Source organism: Symsagittifera roscoffensis, chromosome 3 (genome assembly GCF_963678635.1).
Source record: "Symsagittifera roscoffensis chromosome 3, txSymRosc1.1, whole genome shotgun sequence".
Classification (NCBI taxonomy): domain Eukaryota; kingdom Metazoa; phylum Xenacoelomorpha; order Acoela; family Convolutidae; genus Symsagittifera; species Symsagittifera roscoffensis.
Genome location: NC_087064.1, coordinates 38755288 through 38772308, shown reverse-complemented (window position 1 = coordinate 38772308; position 17021 = coordinate 38755288). Strand labels below are relative to the sequence as shown.

Sequence of the window (17021 nt, the reverse complement as noted above, 5' to 3'; positions counted from 1 at the left end):
AAAATTCCTCAGGAGATTAAAAAAGGGTTTGCTCTTTTAAAAATAGAAACATTGGGACCTCCTATGTAGTTTCTTATCAGTATACAAAGGGAGGGTGTGTAATTTCTTTATGTTGCATTGTACGGTATACCATGTATATATTATTTCTCAATGGCTAGTTTGAAAAATGCAAATGGCTAGTTTGAAACACTACCTTTAAACATTGTGGCCTTTGAAGGTCATTAAATTTCTTATCATTTGCACATGCTTAAAATACTAATCCACTTGAACCAAATTGCAATTGAAAACGTTTCGATATCAAGTACATGTGTGCTTATGTTAAAATAGATACAACGCTTTCTTTTGCAAACATATACAATCAATTCAAACCATTTCATACTTTTTAGCTTTAAAATCTTGCTTTTAAAGTTGCTTTGAAATTTTACTCGTTACAATGAATAAAACGAAATCAAACACCACATCAACTGCAGATAAAGAATTTGGCGATTTGATATTTCGGAAAACAGCAAAAGATTAGAGCGTGCTACATTGAAAACATATGACCAAAGGGGTATTCTTGAAAGTTTTCAAAAAAGAAACTGAAGACGCTGAATGTGAATGTGTACAACGACTTTCCTTAAGCAACGAAGAATTTTCAAAACTACTAAAATCGGGAAAGTCAATCCGAGCGCAAACAAGTGAAATTTCTGATACTGCTGAAAACAAAGACAAACCACAGTCTAAATGTAAACGTGCCAGGAAATCTCAGTTTTCCTCAAACACAAACGATTTCAAGCACGACTCGAATTAATTTCTCTTCACAAAATGGCAGAAGCCATGTTCGATGTTGTGTTACCTGATTATTTCAAAAAATTTCAACCTAATTTCAAATTTGTTATAACTGAAAAAGTTCCTAATTTATCTACTTTCAAAAAGCCACTTCAAATCTGAGTATTGCCCATTTTGGTTGAAATTGAAAAAGAATCCCATTACCATATACTGATTCAAGTAGATTCAGAGGAACAATTAAACCAACTTTTTCCTTCCCAAAAATGTTTCAGTGTTCCTTGTATTTTCACTTGCTTCAAATTTTTAGTTTCTCCTGCTAAACATGTCAAGGGAAACGGTGAGTTATTAGACAAGCTTAAACTAGCTCTCACTTATTCAGCACAACCTGTATCAGCCAATCTCGATTTGTTAGATTTCACTGCAATCAAAAAACGTTTACCCAATTTATTGCTTTCTGCAACATCATCTAACAAACAAACTTCACCAAATCAAAACGTCTGCCAAAAGTCTCCTGCAGTTGGGGGACAGAAACAAATTGATAATACAGTTACGCCTGCTGCATCATCGACGTCAGACAAGTCCGCAGAAATTTCGGCTGCAGTTTCAAAGAAACACACAGAGATCAGACATGTTCAAACAGATGAGATGAATACAGAAACTTAGAAAAGATTTGAAAGTTAAATTAATGGACCCCATTCTGCCGCTTTTTGTAAAATAATGGATATTATAACAAGTGGATATAGAAAACTTGATATGTAGATAGTGATGAGATTATTCATGAAATTTTTAACGACATAAGAACTCAGTATCCAGACAAATCAGTCAGATTTCAGTATTTTTTAGCCACTTGTTTGTATTTGGATGCTGATATTAATTTGGATTTTCTTTTGAAAAACAGACGATATGGTAGTTTACTTGGAATAGACAATTCGTCGCTCGACAAACACTTGAAACAATTCAATTTTCTTAGATTACATGCAATAAAGCTTGACGCAGCAGGATATTTGCAAGAAAAAAACAATACCGAAACTGGGTAAACATATGTTTTGCCTTGTCCAATAAAAAATGTTATCTAGGTTACGTGACAGGTGTTGCGTTTTGCTTCTTTCTTAAAGCATTCAAACCAAAGTTGTTTCATTTGTCGGAATGTTGAGTGCAAGTCATGTTAACCCAAAGAAAGAAAACTTAAAATTTGTTTTTCAACCGTCCCATTATTTTCGATACTGAGGGACTTAAATGCGGCAAGAAACCTTTCATAATCAAGGAACTTTCTGTTTGCTCTGCTAATACAATTGATACAATTCATTTTCTGCCACCACCTCCATTCAATACTTTATCAAAAGAAGAGAAAAAAGCTTACAATTGGGTATCTAAATTTCTGCATGGGCTTCCTTGGTACGAAGGTGAATACCCTTACTCATAATTGGATCAAATTTGTGACAGCATCGTTTGAGAAACCCAAACTCCCAATTTTTTGCTAAAAGTACACAAAAATCAGTTTTATTAGCTGACTATTTGAAATTACCCGTGACCAATTTAGGAGATATTGGCTGCTCAAAGATTGAACAGATATTGGGTCAAGAAAAACTTATTTGCAAACGACATTCTCTTTTACTTCCCTCGCATCAATTTTTAAAGCATTGTACCCGTAGAAAATCCAAAGTTTTTGTCGATTGGATACAAAATGAATTGTCCAATGATGCAAACAACCTTATCTCCAAAGTTGGTGGTTTATGCTTCGATGACCAATCAGAGTCCTGAAAATACTTTAAAACCAAGAGTTATAGTTACTCTTACGCGGACAGGCATATTAGATTGTCGAGGAAAACCTCTCCTGCAAAAACTTGAGCAAATTACACTGAACGATATCGAAATCGATAATTTACGGAAATTCTTTATAGTTCTTGACTACTTTCACCTGTACAATGTCCAGACTCCAGGAATTTCGACAGTCAATTCAATTAACCAATCTCAACCAGGAAGGGCTGCAACCTCAGCTGGCAGAGAGAAGACAAATCTACTTGCATGACCAACAGCTTCCTGCTGCACTGAAAGAATTAGTTAAAACTAATGACGTTGAGGAAATACATTTAGTTCAAGCCACACTGAACGTTCTTGCTCATTTTGCTGTAAAATTCAAATCTAATTGTAATCATGACAAGTTCGCAAAATATGAATTCTTCATTACTCGAGGAGTTGATTTGCCTGTTGCACCAAAACAAAGAAGCACATGTGTACCAAGCTTTGTGGATATTAATAAATATATTTATTGATTGTTTTCATTTTCATTTGATCTTGTAAGATTACTAGTTGATAACATGTCGTGTTTGAAAATTCAAGAATTCAAAAAAAAATTTTGCCGAAAAAGAACACACAAAAAAATGTGAATTTAACAAGTGAGAAATTACCAAAAGAGTTATTAGACAAAATCAGAACCGGAAACGTAGAAAAAATTGTTCGGATACTTCTGACAGACAAAAGCATAGCAAGATATATAAAAAAAATACAAAACAAACAGCAATAGGTCAGAGAAAAAGGCGATTGGTCTGCAGTTGTAACTATCAACCTTGATACAAATAAGCAAAAAAGTCTTCTAGTAAACATGGAAAAGGAGGAACCACTGTCGAGAACAATGATTACGACTTTGTAGACATTGGTGGTGTCGAACAGTCTTTATCTCACGGACACAGATCTAAGAAATTTTGTAAATATGTTTCTCTTCCGTCTGCAGAAGTTGTCTTTTTTTACACAAGTCTGTTTTAATTTCATTTTGCTATCTTTATCTATTACAAAATTGTCTTTTTACAACCTAAGATGTGACGAGACTGCTATTTGGCTTTCAATACTATCCAGTACAGTTGGTTACATATTACCCAATCCCAGTTATATTAATGAATAAGATCATTTCAACAAAAGATCGTCTGGTTATGTCCGTTTCACGTCCCTCGGGATCTCGCAAAACTGATTTAATTTTTCAAATGCTTCTCAGAGGTACATTCTATTCATCGTATAACAAGATATTTTATATTTATCTTCACGATCAACCCAAATTTCGTTCCTTTGTTTCTAACAACAAATTTGAATTGTCCAGCTTTGAAATTTTTAAAAACTTACGGGATTGCATGATTGTCTTTGATGATACCTGTTAAGAAACTTTTAATGAAAAGATTTTGTTAATTTAGCTACAGCACGCCGACATAAAAATGTTTATGTTATTTATGTCAAGCACAATTTATTTCAGCAAAGTAAGCAATCATGTACAATAGATTTGAATACAACTCACTTAATTTTGTTCAAATCACCTGGAGACATTCAACAAATTGATTATTTAGGCAGACAATTGAACAATGCAAAATTCCTCCGTCACGCGTATCAGTTAGCAACGAAAGAAGATTTCGGTCATCTGTTGATAGATTTCGATCCCAAAACTTTAGAATGTCTTCGTTATTCGTCAAACATAGTTCCACCATCGCCAACCATTTTCTATTTACCATCCTCAAAAGCAGTTATCACATCTCTTGAAAATGAAACAGAAAGAACTATGTATACTGAAGCAAATGCTCAAAAGTCACCATTCTAGATCAATTTTGACAAGAGCTGAATCAAATTTTATTAGATTTCTTTGCGATTGTTTTGTAAATGTTTTTCTGGGACATGTTCCAGCTAACAAGTTTCATCGAGAGTAAGAAAATACCATTCGAAAAAATTTTTGACCCTAAGTTTAGTATCCGAGAAAAACGAAAAATTTTGGCAAACAATATTTGACTGGTTAAATCAATCGGAGAATCGTGTTACATTTACCTTAAAAACTAGAACCTTAGGAATGTATGCTAAAGAATTCATTCTCATTCCTCGCGAAACATATGCTCCAGATGAAAAACTGCACCACAATCTCAACTCCTTCATAATCCATTAATTAATGACAAATCATCTCAACTCAATTACATACAGCGATTTCGAGAACGAAATACCAGCCGTGACTCTCCACCACCATTAAACCCAGCTCCTATTTCTTAAACCCCTAATATTGTAGTACCAAATCTTCGGAAAAGAAATGTATCTGCACTTACTAATTTCAGTGGAGATGGTGATGATGAAGCAGAAAAAGGTGTTGAATCAGACAATTCTCTGCAGCAAACAAGTTCAAAGAGAATAGAAAAAAAAACGATGAAAAAGGTAATGGAAAAACCGCTGAAGTGTTTCGGAAGGTTATGGAATCCATTCAAGAACTATTGGAAGCCAATAAATTGAAACGGGCAAACATAGTGCTAAAGCAGTTGTTCAAAGTTGAATCCTTGACTTTAGACGTTGACGGATATGTTTTAATTCAAGGAAAACCAACATCCGTTAAAATTCAATCATTTTTTGTAGGATACATAGCAAACCACAAAAAACTTGAGGGTGGTTTTTATCTACAAATTTTGAAAGAACTGAATCTTGATCCTAGTTTAGTGCCCAACACTTATGCCAAACAGATTCTCCGCTCCCTTATGAGCGAAGCAGCTACGCCCTTAACTTCTTCCTCCTTTGTCTCCGACAACCCGACAACTGAGGAATCGAAGAGATCGAAACCCTCCTCTTCGAAGACTCGATCGACAACTCTCAAACCCAGAACCAAGCAATCCCACAAAAGAAAAACACAGAAAAAAGAATTTTTTTCCCACCAACGACGACGATGATAAAAACTATGAAAGCAGTAAAGAATCGTTTGCGACGTCAACAAAAGAATGGAAATGGTACTATCGGTGAAGAAAAGAAACACGAGGTCCAGCTGCATTTGGTAGCGTCAAAATTTGACAAATGCTAGTCAACTCTCACCAAAAAAGTTAACAGTTTTTTGAGATCTCAATCATCGCATACAAAGTATGGATTGTTTCGTCAAACATATCCTCGGCTAAAAGTGGTTGTTATTGATATCAACGAAATTTGGTTTCTTGACTTGACTTATGTTGATAAATTGGCTAAATATAACCGAGTAGTACAATATTTGTTAGTTGCTGTCAATTGTCTCTCTCGCTACTTACGAGTGGAACCCCTGCAGACCAAATATGCTAAGGAAACAACCGAATCTTTCAAAAAAAAGATCAAAACAAAACAACCAAAAATGTTTGGGTTGACAAAGGCACCGAGTTTAAAGGAGAGTTTGAAAAATTATGTACTAAACGAGAAATCATCAAATAAAAAAACTCGGTGAAAAAAATCTGCGTTTGCCGAAAGAAACATTCGATCGCTGAAAGTATTATCTACAAGTACTTGGAGTTTGAATGGACTTACAGTTATATTGAAAAATTAAAGAGTTTTGTTCAAACGATTAACTCACGCGTGAATAGTAACAAAACTGGCTCGGAACAAGGTCACAAGAAAGCATGTACCTGCTTTAGTTTCATTAATTGCAAACAGTTCATCACAGTTAGTACAGAAACCAAAAATTTATGTTGGTGACTATGTGCGAATAGCGAAAACTGACTTGCCTTTTAGAAAAGGTTACAAGCAGATTTTTACAGATGAAAATTTTGAAATAGTTGCCATTCCTACTGTAAACCCTCCAACATACAGTCTCATTGATGCGGAGAAGGAAGAAATCAGCGGAAAAGTTTATGAAAAAGAACTTAGTTTAATTGGAAACAAAGCTGATTATAACGAAAACGGGCAATGATGAGTTTACTGTACATTTAATTTCAAAAGCATCAATGGATTATTTCCCAGACAACACTTTGGCCAGTTTTAGAAATTTTTGTAAAGAAGAAATAGCTTTAGACGGAGATTGGAGAGTTGCTCTCTCAGAAAAAATTTTCCAAACGAAATTAAATAATGTTACTGATGAGGAATTTACGTACTTCAGACCATCCGAAGTAGTAGCCAGTAAATCCAAAGCTGGCAATCGGGATACAATTTCAAGACCTTGCTATGGCGGAAATTTTTTTTTAATCAAATCAGGAGAGTACACTTTTGTAGAACAATTGATTAATGCGATAAAAACGAAACTCAAAGACAAAATTCATTTCGATGCAAGTCCTCAAGAAATCACGAATATCATGAGCATTTGGATGAACGCAAACGAAGGAATCTCATTGCCAAGTCCCCAAATACCCAGTCTGTTAGGCTACAATGCAAAGCTTGATGAGAACGGTGAATATCACATTGGTTACAAAATGATACGCTCCTTCGATGCATCTTATGAAGGAAACGAACTGTACGAATCTCATTTCCCATATGACTTTTCAAATGGGACAAGTCTAAGTTTTGTCTACATTGACTTTATTCAACACCAAATTGTTGGAGATGCAAAGGCCCCCTTGTTACGCGTCATTGATTCAAACAGACGCATCAAAAACGGTAGTGCCTGCGGCATTGAACCTAATCATCGAAAAAACTTCACTAATTTAGACTACAAAAAATTATTCACTTCATCTGTACAATCAATATCGGTACAGTTGCGCACAGAAACTGGAAGACTAGTGCCCTTTGCAGGAACTGGTAAAGATGTGTTGACTCTAAAATTCAAGCACTTTGATTGAAAACCAATGAAACAATATTATGCAAAGCAAGCTTCACTTCCTCATTTCTCTGGACACTACCGACAACGCGGCAGTGGATTTGGCTGCTGGTATTGGTCGTGTTGCTATATCGTTTGCACGACGGGTTATTCTACCGGCTGCGAAAAAAATGGGCAGAGAACTTTTGATGAGTGCAGCGCCAGAACTGATTGATGTCGCTATGAAAAAGAAGTCTCCTAAACAAGCATTGAAAAACACTGTCACAAAAACTGCAATGAATGGATTCGAAGAAGAAAGTCAGTAGGAGCTCGAAAAAGAAAAACAACCATTCGAAGAAAAACCAGAGCAGCGAGAAGTCGAGCAAATTTTTTCTCTAACATAAAAATGATCGCTAATTTGTTACCCAATGAAGCTACCCATAGCTCTCTGGATTTGTTTCAAAAACAAACCCTTTTGATTACTTTTGAAAACGCTTTCGATAAAAAAATTGGACCTGTCTATTCACCTAATGGACCAATGCTTGAATTTGAAATAACCGGTGACCGTAACAATTTTGTTGGCCTACAAAAAATCTATTTGGAAATACGATGTAAAGTAACGCAATCAATGGAGCTGATCTGAGATACGACAACACTGATACTACTGTGTCTGATTCACCGTTCCTCGTAAACAACTCCCTGTATTCCTTTTTCTCTGACTGTACCCTCTCTGCTAATGGACTCAAAATCTCAAATTCCAATAGTAATTTTGCGCATTAAAGCTTTATTTGAACAGAATTTTCTAACAGCAAAGGAGCCAAGGACTCATGGCTCGGCTCAAGTGTCAGGAATATTGTTTTGAAAACAATCCCGCTACAACAGATGCAGCTGGTTTCACATCTCAACGAGAACTGGTCCGCGAATCACGGGAAATTTGGTTCTATTGACCCACTGGAGTTGATTTTTTCACATGTGACAAGCATTTCTTGAGCGGTGTTACCATCAGACTTTCCTACAGACGTTCTCATGAAGACTTTCTCATTATATCTGGAGATGCTGCCAAGCATTACAAGCTGCAAATACTCGAAGCGAACCTATCTGTTAGAAAAATTAGTGTGACCGACCATGTGCTCTCTGCCATTGAATCAACTTTGCTCAAAACTCCTGCGAACTACCCATATCAAGAAGAAATTACCAAAAAATTTCTTGTAACAGCTGGTCAGCGCAGCTGGCAACAGGAAGATATTTTTGCTCGTGAACCGGTGAGACAAATTATAATAGCAATGAACACAAATAATGCATTTCTAGGAACAAACCGAACGAATCCTTTTCATTATCAAAAGTTTGGATTGGAACAGGTTACCTTGAGACGGAACGGTTTACCAATAGCAAGTACACCAATTAAAACACAAGATCGTAAACTTCTCTTCTTCAACACACTATCAGCGCTGGGTCTGTTGCACTGCGGGCTGCGAATCACTCTGGATAACCACCAGTGACACTTTATTATGTGTTTCAATCTCAATAGCACACAGCAGGCAGCTCATGACTTCTTGCATCCAGAACTTACAAACTGCTCAGTTTCACTCGATGTTCAATTCTCAAACGCTTTGACAGCAAACCTGGAAATTTTTGTTTGGGGTATACGCTTATCGAATGTATTTATTACTTCTGACCGTAAAGTTACAAAGAACGTCCTTCCAATTTCGACCGTCTGAAAATGGATTAAATCATGTTGCAGGATCTCATTCAGAACTGTAAACATCTGAAATATAAGTTTCTTGGAGTATTTGCAGCGGCCAATTTTCCACCTCACATCCCAAACAATATCTTTATGATTCTGAACACTTCAAAATCAGATTCTCCGGGACACATTGGATTGTGCTTTGCAACAGAAGAAATGTTTTATGCTTCGCTGATCCTCTCGGTCTTCCTCTTTAGCAGTACACCAACATATTTGAACGATTGAACGAGAAATTCCATCAGGTCACTGAATTGATGACAAACTTTCCCATGCAAGACTCAAACTCTACCATGTGCGGTTCTTTTTGTATTTATATTGCACATTTGATTTATGATAAAAATTTAAATGGTGATGCTTCTGATTTTGTTTTCATAAATGATCATGTTTTGAAACATTTTCTAACTCACATGCTTTCTCATTAACTAACTATTTAATATGGCTTATTTGTACAAAATTCAATTTCATTTTGAACACTACATTCTTTTAGTAATTGACATTTTTACTAAATTGTTAAATGAATAGCAATAATCCGAGAAGTTAGGTTACTATCAAAAAAAATACAAAATCGATCTATGGGGGGAGTGATATCAAAATACCAGCAACTGAAGCCTCTTTTCAGTACAATTTCCAGACGGGTTTCGAAACGCCGCCTTTCGTCTGAGAGTCGAGCGCCGTGCGTTTTCCTCTACTCGGACCCCAATAAAATTTATTTTATCTTCAGTTTTATAGTAATAACTTAGGTACAAATTTTGACAATATTTATGCACAAAAACAGATCGAATAAACACAATACTCGAATATACACAAAACTCTGATATGTATACTCGGATTTTGTATACCTTAATGATAATGTTCTCAATAATTAATTTTTACTTAACATGGTTTAATTCCATATACATTCCAATTTAAAGATTATTGCGTAATAAAAATCTTTTTTGTCCAAAATGTCTGTCAGCAAGGAAGGAAAGGCTGCTGAAAAGAGTGCAGATAGCGCAACTCATATTAAGCCAAACTGCAATGACAACTGTAAATTTTTTACAAAAAGTTTTTTAGTTTAAATCATAAATTACTTGGTGACAATTGCAAATAGAAACCAATGCAGATTACATGGCGACTATAAATTAAAACCTAATACATGGTGACAATAAGTATTATTACATGAGGACTATAAGTTATAAATTAACACGTGGTGACAATTTGGATTTTTACATGGTGACCATTGGTTGTCAGATATTACATAGTGACCACTATGATCAATACCTAATGGTCATCCATGTATGACCCCGATCCTAATGCACTATATGTATACTACTGGTACTGCCTATCCTTAAAGCTGAGTCGAGTTCAGCTTGTTTCAAGAGGCTGGGACTTTTCCAAAAAAAAAAGAATATTTCTAGAATATTCAGACATTAGATTGATTGAAAGTTCAAAAACGTTCTTGACTAAACGCATTTTAAACATTGAGCTATATAGTGGCTCTGAATGATTCTTTAAAGTTCGGATCTAAGCCTTCTTAAACGTTCTTCTCGATAGAAAATTTTGAGCGTTGCGTCCATAGCGCATTCCTACTTTCATTTAGCAAATATAAGATTAGAATAAAACTTACACAGCGGTAAAGCCTACAACTCACGCACAAACCCATGATAAACTTTTTTGCTGATCAAACGATGCAATATGGGGCCACTAAGTCGATTTAATATAAAACGATACAATATGCGCCGAATAAGGGGCGGATCTAGGATTTTCTCGAGGATGGTTTGAAATAAAATTCAAAAATTTTTAGGCCGACCAAATTAATTTTCTGAGCTGTCTCAAATCACTTAAAAACCCTATTTTGGTCAAACTTTCGCGGCCTCAGACCAATTTTAGAAACAGGCAAAAAAAATTTTAAGCATTTTTGGAACTTTTGACCAAAAAACTGATTTTTTTTCGGTGCGCGCATCCCCCTCAAAATAAGTATAAATTGGTGCCGAAGACGTCTTTTCAGGGTTGGTCGGCCGAAAATGGATGCCATATAATATTTTCAAAGGAGGGGCCCTTTGCTTGATGAAGGAGTCGAATTCCTAAACTATAAATAAAAAACGAAAAAAAAAAAACGAAAAAAAAAAACAAAAAATATGTTTGTTGCCTGATAAAAAAAAGAAATTTGAAACGATAACGATAGTACCTCGATCATCCCGGTAAACTTTGCTGGCTTTAGCGGGTCGTATCTCTTGCTTTGCCCAAAAATTGTATTCATAAATACTAGCGTAAAACGCACCTCCGGTACTCATGATAAACCGCATATATTGGAATTAAGATCTGCATTCTTTGAGTGTGCTTTGACAGCACCAAATTACAGGGTTCGTGATTACAAAATTTGCAAAGATTTCATTCAAGTTTTTTATACAAACTTTGAAGAAGTATAAAATTTTGTTAAGTTTTATATTAGTCTTTGAAAAAATTTAAAATGAACTAAGAAACGTCACATCTGGCAAACTAAAAGCAATTGAGCAGTCGCATTTGGACGCAAGATTTGCAACTCCTGAGAGTACTCTTACAGCACCCAACTACAACGGTGGAATATTCAAATTTTGAGAAACTTCACCTTAAGTTTTCTAAAAAGAAGTATTGCAATATATGATATAGCTTAAACATGAAAAAATTCTTTCGTTAAACATGCAAAAATATTATGCTTAAACATGGGAGATAGCTGTCACTAGCATTTAAATATAGTATAGATAGATATATAGGTATAGATAGATAGATAGATAGATAGATAGATAGATAGATGAAAAAATATCTAACAAATATCACTGCAACGATTGAAACTTAATTAAGAGGATATAGCTGATGCTGTATGTTATGCACAAGGAAACTTTGCACAAGAAAAACATGTTTTCAAAGCGTTCCTATAGGTTGCCTGCTTCGGAAAATTAACCTTTTTCTTTGCTAGTTGAACTTGAAGGTGTCTTCAAAAACATCTGCTGCAAAAGTGGATGCATATCTAGATTAGATATTTGATGGTTAGCATCTCCAGAAGAAGAGGATGAGCCATCTACTGTGGCTACTGCAGAGTTGGATCGCATGAATGGCACGAAAGCACTGTTTGAATGAGCAGTGCCTGTCAAACTATTTCCACCATGGTTGATTGTTCCGTTTGTGGTTGTTGCCGCGGCCCTGACACTCTTCAGAAACGAGGTTCCATCCATACCGCCTGTGTGGTCTGTCAAAATCAGACTACTACTGCTGCTCACCACAGGCGGTGGAGTGATACTTGTTTTTGTGATCAACGTGGCGACTGGAATAACTTCGGCCTCACTAGCTTGCAACGGATTGTTGACATCCTTGCAAGACGATACACTCGCCCTGCCGCTTCGTGCACTCCTGTTATTGTTACTTTTACTGGGATTACTCTAAAAACATTAAAGGCAGATAAATACAAGTTGACATGCAACTATAAACACAGAGCCAATAAATTGCACAAAAACGAGACAAACAACAAAAATCTCTTCCTGACTTATCTCATCTAGTGCAAACAAGAATATTCAAAAGAAATCAAAACACTAACTTAGATTATAAAACTGAGCCGTACCACAAACCCTTCCTCTCTAATAATGGCTCCTACAAATCTTTCTAGAGATTTTATTCACTCTCTTTTCCACAAAAAATCCATCGCAGCTCTCTCCAAATCTTCACACTTACTATATAATAAAACGTTATTGAAAAAGTATTCCAGTCGACGAAAAAAAAATTAAATTTACTCCACTTACCAAAAGGAGACAAAAAGCCAACATCGAACTACTGGCCAGTTAACATCGAGCCTGCTTACAATCACCTCTAAATTTTTGGAAATTATAGTTATTTATAATTAAAAACTTCTTCGTCAAACTCGTAGCGCAACTTCAGACAAAACGATCCGCTGTCACAAATATCAAGATGAACCCGCATGAAAAAATAATACATCCATTATGGTAAGATTGAAACAAATTATCAGCGTCGTCTCAACTTAGATTTTGAACACAGGCGAAGCGGACCTCCGCACCACTGGCAATACCACAACAGCAAAAAATGCAGGCCAGCAGACAGATAATGAAATTAAAGCCACTAACTCGAAAAAAACCTTAAAACATATAACCATAATTTTGCCTGGAAAGATGTTCAATTTTAGGAAAGAACGTCCCAAAACACATTAGGTATGGTTAAATAAGAATTCCAAAGCATCTATCGACCATCGAGCGGCTACTAAGCCGTCAAGCTCCCCTTGAGCCGAAAACAGTTTGCAGAAGGTCATGAAAAATCATTGAAAAAATTCAAAGTTGGAAATGGAGCTAATTTCAGACATTGAAAATAGCGTAGAAGCGGTGTATGTAAGGATGGCTCCTACGCTCTTTTCTGCACCTTTAGCCCTTTGCAAATTTCGGGAAGTTACTTTTCGAGAAGAAAAAAACTACACACAAACTGTCGAAAAATCAACATTTTCAAAATCATTACTGATTTCTAAAAAAAATTTAGGTTATAGCAGTTTATGCATGGAAAATTTCTCCCACATGTTTGATTGATTGAAATCTTATTCTCAGATATGAGAAAAACGAATAATGCTCAAAAGCACAACACTTTATCACGCCATTAATTTTTTTCTACAAAAACTAAGGCGTAACGGTTTATGCATGATAGATCCCCATGACATGCTCTATCAATTGAAGCTTTTATTAGGCAGTTTTCAGAAACTGAAATAAATCGTAAGAAAAAGATCAAAAACCCGCAGACTGAATATTTTAAACGCGGTGGAAAGTGATCAAGATAAAAAGAGACCAGCTTAATATGCATCCGCACATCAGCGAAGCCAAACTTCTATTGGTACTACCTTTAAATTTTAAAAAATTGGTGAACTGCTTGGAGAAAAACTATAGTTTTCTGTGCTAAATGAGGCATTTGCCGCTTGTTGGGGTAGATCCCGATTATACGATCTTAATCTAACTTCCAATCTCAGATTCAGCTGGGTAGTTTTCGAGAAAAGACAAAAAATGATTTCAAAAAACTCTTCTAGCATCTTCTAAATTTCTAACGCTTACTCAAACAAAAAGTGGAAAGCTTTAATGCAGAGCAGATCCCCAAACCTGTTCTTTCGATTGCACCCTTTATGAAAGATTTGGGAGAGCAACTTTCGAGAATAGTCTCAACCAAAATAGGGAGTAGCGGCTTATGCAGGGGAAAATACCTTTTCATATTGAAAGCTTTTTTTCCCCAGTTTTGGCAGGGTAAATCTCGAGAACAAAATTCTCAAAAAAGGTTACAAAATTCAACAAATGAATTTTTCCTTGAGTCATGTTGCTTTTTACAGAAAAAGTATGTAAGGATGGCTCCTACGCTCTTTTCTGCACCTTTAAACTTTTGCATATTTCGGAGAGTTATTTTTCGAGAAAAGAAAAAACTTCACCAAGAACATTTTAAAGAAAGCATTTTCAAAACCATACTGTTTTCTAAAAATTTAATGGCATAGCCGTTTATGCCGGGTAAACTTCTACCTCCTGTTCGATTGATTGAACACTTATTCTCAAATATAAAAAAAAACGATTAGCTCTCAAAACCACGACACTTAATAACGCCATTAATTTTTCTACGAAAAAATTAAGGCGTAACGGTTTATGCATGATAGATCTCCATGACATGACATGCTCTATCAATAAAGCTTCAATCTCACTTCAGGTTAGGCAGTTTTCAGAAACAGAAAAAAAAATCCTAAGAAAAGATCAAAAAAAACCCACACACTTAATATTTTGAAGGCGGTAGAAAGTAATCAATCAAGATGAAAAGAGACTAGCGTAATAGGATTTCATTGGTATTTTTAAATGAACAAAATGATGAAATACTTCAGGAGAAAAATTAGAATTTCTGCGAAAAAGGCAAAAACTTAACAACGAGTCAGGAGACCCGTTACTATCAAACAATAACTTGCCACTAACAAAGCGACACTGAAGAAAATCTTTTAAAATACCATTGAAATCAAGCAATACAGCAAGAGCATTAAGGAGCTTTTTAATTTGCGACTTAGGTTGAAAAAACTCGTACTATGACACAGTAGGCTTGTCTAAAAAATACAATTTTTTTCTTTCTTTTTTTAAAAAGTGTGAATTCTGGCGCTTGGGATGATGAACAAAAAAGGCAAAAAAAATTGCCAAAGAAAGCGCTAAATGACGCTTCCGAAACTAAATGACGCTTCATAAACAAAAAAATGCAAAAAAAAGGCCAAAGAAAGCGCTAAATGACGCTTCCGAAAATAGCTTTCATTTGCATGAATCAAAAAAATTTGGAACGCGGTTTTCTCGACACTGGAACAACTTTTTGAAATGCTTCAAAGCGCTCGAATCACAGCTAAGAGGTCGTGAGTATGATATAAAATCGACCCACTTCGATGAATTTTTGCTGTACCCAATTAAACTAACACCCTAACTAAAACACACCCGAACACCAAGTTCCTCCCCATTTCCAACCAAAATAGAAAATTTTTCATTTGACCTAAAAGCTGGAGATTTCCTTAATTCTTCAGTGTTAATGTATTATAAGTTGAGTCCCAGTAACTTTGGTAAAAATTATTTGATTATTTACCGTGCAGTCAGCAGATTTCAACATATTCGAAAAAGATCCAATAAATTTCATTAACAAAAGAAGTTTGATGGCGAAAGTTGGAACTCGAGAAATTAGAGTTTGATCTACTGTAATGAATATCAAAGATGTCTTCTTTAAGGAGCTCGCTGTGTATATGATGAGCAGGATGGGGCTTTCTTAAAGAAGAGTTGAGGAAACTGAAAACATTTTTCAAATCTTTTTTTTTCGTGAAACTACACTGCGTATTTACATAAAACCAGTAAATAATATTTCAGTTGCGTAAAATCAAAATAAGACCAATGCCCACCCACACGAATTGTTGTTTTCAATTGTAGATTTTAGAAAAAAAAATTGTAGACTTCTTTCCTGTCAATTTTCCCATTGAGCCATCCAGATGAACTAATTATTCCGACATAACGATCAACTGTCACAAATATCATGACGAACCGGTATAAAACAAAACATTCACTATGGTAACATTGAAGCAAATAATCAGCGTTGTCTCAACTTAGGTTTTGAACATAGGCGAAGCGGACTTCTGCACCACTGACAAAACGACACCATCTAAAAATGCAGGCCAGCAGACAGATAATGAAAGTAAAGCCACTACTTCGAAAAAGAAACTTAAAACACATTTAACAAAAATTTTGTCTGGAAAGATGTTCAATTTTGGGAAAGAACGTCCAAAACACAATAGGTGTTGTTAAATTAGACTTTGAAAGCAGCTATCGAGCGACAACTGAGCCGTCAAGCGGTAAGCTCCCATTGAGCAGAAAACAATTTGCAGAAGTTTGCAAATTATTTCAAAGGACGCAAGACTAGATCACTAAGTCAGTAAAACAAGCCGAAAAAATTGAGGAAAGATATTCTTTTAAGCAAAAACAAAATCGAATCGATTATCTAAAAAATTCAGAAAGAAAAAACTTACAAATGATATGATGAATTACACTTCCAAGGCGTAGTCGTTATCTCAAGAACCATTGTTCAGATGACGCTAGAAAAATTGAATTTGTTACGAGCCGGATTCTGAAACGAATCACTGATTTTGTTCAGCAAGTTGACCCAAAAACGTCTACATTCCGATTTGTTAACGCTTGCTAATTGCAAGCGTAAAAATGTCTACAAAGTAAACCACGAGATAAATAGTGTGTCGTTTTTCAAAGAACATTTTACAGATTGAAAAAACTGCCTGCATCGTAAACAGTTGTATACCTCAAGGTCTATTTTTTCACATAAACAACTTACCCGAGTATTAACTGACGGCCACCTTCGGCTTTGCGAATGACTGCAACTTTGAAACAAATACCACCGGTAGATATAAATATAGATAACATAGAATTTTGAATTGGCCTATGAAGAAGATGGAAAATAAAAACCAAAAAGTATTCACATCAAAAGAAATGAAAAAGTCTAATTTGATTTTGAAAGGAACTGGATTGAAAGAGC

At 35.4% G+C, this 17021-nt stretch overlaps 1 protein-coding gene across 1 annotated transcript in view; it reads right to left on the bottom strand.

Annotated features, from left to right (window-relative positions):
• Positions 1-17021, bottom strand: part of LOC134841885 (uncharacterized) — a 42782-nt gene that overhangs the window by 18946 nt on the left and 6815 nt on the right. The window contains exon 3 of the mRNA XM_063857948.1: positions 11908-12382. Within this exon, the coding sequence (XP_063714018.1) occupies positions 11908-12382 (475 nt within the window). The remainder of the gene's footprint in view (positions 1-11907; positions 12383-17021) is intronic.